The following is a 5786-nucleotide window of genomic DNA, read 5'->3' as shown; positions in this document are numbered from 1 at the left end:
TATAAACTGTTCAAACAGGTTAAGTTAACCAACTACGATCAGTCTGGAAGCATACATATAAACTGTTCAAACAGGTTAAGTTAACCAACTATGATCAGTCTGGTAGCATACATATAAACTGTTCAAACAGGTTAAGTTAACCAACCACAATCAGTCTGGAAGAATACACATAAACTGTTCAAACAGGTTAAGTTAACCAACCACGATCAGTCTGGAAGAATACACATAAACTGTTCAAACAGGTTAAGTTAACCAACCACGATCAGTCTGGAAGAATACATATAAGCTGTTCAAACAGGTTAAGTTAACCAACCACGATCAGTCTGGAAGAATACACATAAACTGTTCAAACAGGTTAAGTTAACCAACCACGATCAGTCTGGAAGAATACACATAAACTGTTCAAGCAGGTTAAGTTAACCAACCACGATCAGTCTGGAAGAATACACATAAACTGTTCAAACAGGTTAAGTTAACCAGCCCCAATCAGTCTGGAAGAATACATATAAACTGTTCAAACAGGCTAAGTTACCTGGCAATGATCAACCTGGAGGAGGGTTTGTTCATTGAATGTAATTCAAAGCTACTCAAGGGTTATCAGCACTAGCCATCCATAATTTTGAGCTAGAGGGAAGGCAGCTAATCAACACTGCATACCACCAACTTTTAGGCTTCTCTTTAGCAATGAATAGTGAGATTGACCATTAAATTATAATGTTCCCACAGTTCAATGGGCAAACATGCTTGGTTATAGGTTTTCAATCCCACAGATTGTGAATCAAATGCCATAACCACCTGGCCAGGCCATGGTGAAGAGATTTATAAAATATTATGAAATTTAAAACATTTCACAAAATTTACATAGTTTAATTATAAAGTATTTTCAGACATACAAAGGTTATAAGTACAAAATAAATCCAAGTTTCAGCATTCTGAGGTAAGTAAACAGATACTTGATTTACTTCCTACATGTTCAGAAATGCCTACTAGATAAGTTCTACTTCTGAGATGATAAGAAAACATAAATTCAACCTCACACACAATTGCAAGAAGCTGTCATTTTTTATTTTACTGAACTGACCCCAAAAATGATTTTTGTTCACTTCACAAAGTTCAAAATAACACATTTTCCATTTTGTTTAGCCATTAAGCATTCTTCTATTACGACAGTGACAACTGAACTCGAGGAAGAATTGGCAGAAGAGTAAAGTGGCCCTGCAGTTTATAAAATAGCATTATCACAAATATTACCTGAAAGGGACCGTCACTGTGAATTAAAGCTGTGGGTTGCATGGGAGAAGACACGAGTCTCACTCTCAATGTTCGAGGAACAGATTGAGCAAAGCTGACAGACAAGTCACTCATGGCATGATAAGCATGGCTCATGTAATGTAGAACTTGAGATACCCTATTAAATGTCTGCTGAGCTTCAGTGTGCTGTAAAACAAAGAGAAGAGTGGAATTCCTTCACTGTAATACATAAATTATCAAAATTATTTCAAATACAAGATATCTAAAAATGAAAAATAAGAAGTTAATTTTGTATGCAAGTTCCTTAAAACGATTTTCCATTTTTCTAAAAAAAGTACCACAAATATTTTTATGCAAAATTATTAAATCAAATGTTCTACTGTTAAAAGAAACAGGCAAAGGCATGTAGTATGTAACTCTGAAATAAAACCAAATCTAATAATCTAATAAAGTTTGTCATTTGTATACTTTAATAACAGAACAGTACTGTTTTTTGTTCTAGTGAACTAAAGACTAATATTTGTGACTTTGGTGTTGGGTACGTTAGAATGGCTGAGAAAACCACTTGGGGAACATTCTGAGCTTCCGATTAGTTATTCATGTCATATATAGAAGTGTATAGAAGGAAGCATTTCCAAAAATGGAAAGAGGTGGTCAGTGTGCTACTGTGTTTGATTTATTACATAAGCAATATCTTAGCAAATAGAAAAGATAAAACCTTCTTATTTTATATTCTATCTTGTCAATATCTGTAATTTGAGTTTCTAATTCATATGAAACTATTGACTTAGTATTTTGACTTCACAAACATCTAATTTGAACCAGTGCTGCATTCAACATACCACAGTATTTATCTGTTGTTTTATATTTACTTTTAAATTAATAAACTCAGTAATTTATAGTTCTAAAATCTGAATTATAATCTACAGTTTGATACCAAACTTATTGAGATAAATTCATGAAATAGTAGTTCAATAAAATGTTGATTGTTAGTCAACCAACAAGATGACATGGCCTTTCTCCTGTGACCTATCTCGAAAGGGTTAATAACAGAACAGAGCTGTAAAACATTTAAATTCAATTGTTGTATTGTTAAAATAAACAGGCAAGTATGTTACTCTGAAATTAAACCAAATCTAATAATCTAATGAATTTTGTCATTTGTATACTTTAATAACAGAACAGTACTGTTTTTTGTTCTAGTGATCTAAAGACTAATATTTGTGATTTTTAATGACATTAAAATCTTATTTACTCTACTACTGATTTAAATAAGAAAAGATGTAATCCAAAAAGCAGATCCATCATCCTGCACCATATTGACTCATTAGGATCAAATCACATGAAGTACACTATTTGCATATTTATCCCTTGTTTATCGTCTAAGCCGTATTTATTTTTTTTTTATCAATCCTGACACTTTGTCCACAATAACAGCAAGTAACACTTACATCATGGGAGACAAAAATTGGTTCAACTTCACCAAAGAACTTTGAAAAAAAAAAAGAGAGATTCAAACAGAATAAAATTAAATATCGTAGCTACCACATCTCATCTGAGATGTGGTATGGAGTGCTATTTGATATGAAAACATTCACTTCCCATTCATGGTAACTGTTATAATGACGCTGATTCGATCATGTAAAAACAAACACCAGATCTTACAATACAAGTACCTGTAAAAGTTACAAGGAGCTATTTAAGAACCTGGAAAACTTAGGTGATACCAGCCAAACTTTGAAAGATGATTCAAAATATTTTTCATATTTGGATATAACAGAGGTAAAATGATATATGATATATCAATGATATGTAGTTCCTTCCACATCAATTAAAATAACTTGTCAACAAGATTCTCTTAAAAGCAATGATAATTCATATATATATATATACTCATTTCCACTCATAAATTATAATTTTTCTGAGATGCTCATTGGATATTTTGTCACCATTATTTCTTTCCAAAACTTACATTGCCAGAAAGATCTGGATCATCTCGCAAAAGTTGCTGATATCTTTGCAAGTGAGGTTGAAGCCTTTGGTTTAACTGGTTGACCTCTTCTACTAGTGATGACAAAGCTTGAGTTCGTGGGTTTTCTCTACGAAGCCTGACAACCTGGGGTCCAACTGATGCCCCACTACTTTGACCTAACCCAGGAGCAGGATCTTGGCCTCCACTTGTTGTACTTGTTGTGGTGGTTGTGCTTCCATCTGAGCTCTGACGTGTACTTGTTGTGGTGCTTCCTAAAACCCATAAATAAAATATTTTGAACCTTCCATAATGATATAACATCAAACCTTTATAACAAATAATAAAATAGCATAACTAACAACGCATTACGTTATAAGCAGCCTCAGACATTATACTTTCTGCACAGTTTAGCATTAGCAACTGGCAAACTGATGTTTTCTAACAGTACATAAAACTTAACTCACATGATATAATCAACTACTTTCATACTTTACATTACAAATGTAATTAACATTTTTTTTTCATCCATTAGAAAAAATTCAAGGTACATAATTAATACTTTTATGTGCGCCTACTTCCACAATGAAGCATTTGGCATCACTACAGTTAAACAATTTATAAGCAATACACATGATAGACTGAGAATTAATAGGGTTTCAACAATAATTAAAATACAGATACTTATTTAAAGGTTTTGCATTAAAACTAAAAATAAGTTACATTAAAATACTCCTCTTCCATCTTACTCTTCACAATTTTTATTATAACAAATAATGCTTATGAATAATTAACTAGACAAAATTCTGAAATTCATTCAATGTTTTCTTTGCCAGTTTGTTAGCAATAACATAATACTGAAGGCAAGATTTATAGTTTATCAGTATTTGCTATCTGACATCACTGTGAATGCCTGAAATATTCAACGACTATTGTATATTCAAATTTGTTCTCTTTGTAGCAGAACAAAGTTAGTTTAAATAACTTAAATTTCTACTGGACTCACTACGTAACAACGTACATATCAAGCAACTACGAAAAAAAATAAAGTAAAAATATTTAAAACTGTTGTACTCTTCTCTTAAATAAAATATCAAAATATTTGAAAAATAATTTCAAATAGCTCTACATTCATGATTTCATACTGTCCTATAAGAATAAAATACACACACAATTCTATTTACGAAACTGCTTTAGCTAATTATCCTTAAATATATTTTTGACGTACAATAACATCAAAAGATAATGCATGCTGCTAACCTAACTGAGAGCCAGATGCAGTGAACATCAACGAACCTGCTGCAGCTCTTGCACCTGCTGCTACTGCCCCAGCAGCTGCTGCCATGGCAGCTGCAGCAGCAGCTCTAGCTGCTTGGGCTATTCCTTCTCCAAGTCGTCCTCCTGAAGCAGAAGTAACAGGGGTGGAAAAAGTTGGTGTTGTACTGAAGTTTGTTGTCTGTAAAAAAAAAAGAAATTCTGTATACTCTGTAAACTCAAAAAATACCAAAAGAAGGTTTGTGATTTTTGTAATATCTAAACATTTTCACACTATTACACCAGTTCAACAGTTAGCTACTACTCATTCACAAAGCAACAACTTCCAGAAGAATACTTCTATAAAAGTAATCAACAGAAAAATGTGGGTAACATTCAGGTTCTTTCAAATTAAATAAACAACATTCAACAATCATAACAGCAAATTCGATGACGAGGAATCCACCTTGAGACTAATAATGGCTTGTCGAAACGTTGTACATTTGCTGTTATGTTAAACTCAAATTAAAGTTTTCTTAACTCATCCCAGCCGTCTCCAGCCATTATTAATCATAACAGCAGGAACCAATAGGTTATAAAAATTAATAAATAGACCAATACTTTCAAAAATGTTAGTAAATTTTTATGATTATGCAAGCCCATACACTTAATGCTGACTATCTGAAAGACTATTAAATACAAGACCCTACTAGCTTCAACTAAGAAAAAAATTAACACTTTACAAAAATGCCTAAATGTGGTATTCACATGGTATGATACAAAAACATGCACTGACACAAATGGGCCAAACCAATACCAAGGTTCATTATTTTTTAAGTCCATGGCACTAAACTGAAATTTCATTTTTTTTTGGTCTGCACACTATATATATGTATTATGCTTCATAAACTTAACTACATGACTGCAAAATAAACTGCCTTTATATTTAAAACTGAACATTTAAAAATAAACTACTACTCACACATGGCCACTTCAGGAATTTTTTTCTTGTTAAATTTAATAATAAAAAAATTAACTTTATTAGAATTCTTTTTTCTACTTTCACTTTCCTTTCAGATACACTTTACTCGTGTGCTCAAGTAAAGCATGGAAAAGAGTAGGATACACTTTACCCGTGTGCTCAATTAAGCATGGAAAAGAATAGGATACACTTTACTCGTGTGCTCAAGTAAAGCATGGAAAAGAATAGGATACACTTTATTTGTGTGCTCAAGTAAAGCATGGAAAAGGGTAGGATACACTTTACTCGTGTGCTCAAGTAAAGCAAGGAAAAGAGTAGGATACACTTTAC

The 5786-nt window shown here is 32.4% G+C and overlaps 1 protein-coding gene across 1 annotated transcript in view; it reads right to left on the bottom strand.

Annotated features, from left to right (window-relative positions):
* LOC106468752 (large proline-rich protein BAG6-like) overlaps positions 1-5317 on the bottom strand; it is a 41349-nt gene extending 36032 nt beyond the window's left edge. The window contains exons 1-4 of the mRNA XM_022397108.1: positions 5243-5317; positions 4517-4676; positions 3224-3495; positions 1252-1437 (exon numbers count right to left, since the gene is read on the bottom strand). Of these exons, the coding sequence (XP_022252816.1) occupies positions 1252-1437; positions 3224-3495; positions 4517-4676; positions 5243-5317 (693 nt within the window). The remainder of the gene's footprint in view (positions 1-1251; positions 1438-3223; positions 3496-4516; positions 4677-5242) is intronic.
* Positions 5318-5786: the final 469 nt, after the last annotated feature.

The sequence above is a fragment of the Limulus polyphemus genome, unplaced genomic scaffold (assembly GCF_000517525.1).
Source record: "Limulus polyphemus unplaced genomic scaffold, Limulus_polyphemus-2.1.2 Scaffold3147, whole genome shotgun sequence".
In the NCBI taxonomy this organism is placed as follows: Eukaryota; Metazoa; Arthropoda; class Merostomata; order Xiphosura; family Limulidae; genus Limulus; species Limulus polyphemus.
The sequence above is the reverse complement of the archived record's forward strand: the minus strand, read 5'-3'. Positions and strand labels throughout refer to the sequence as shown.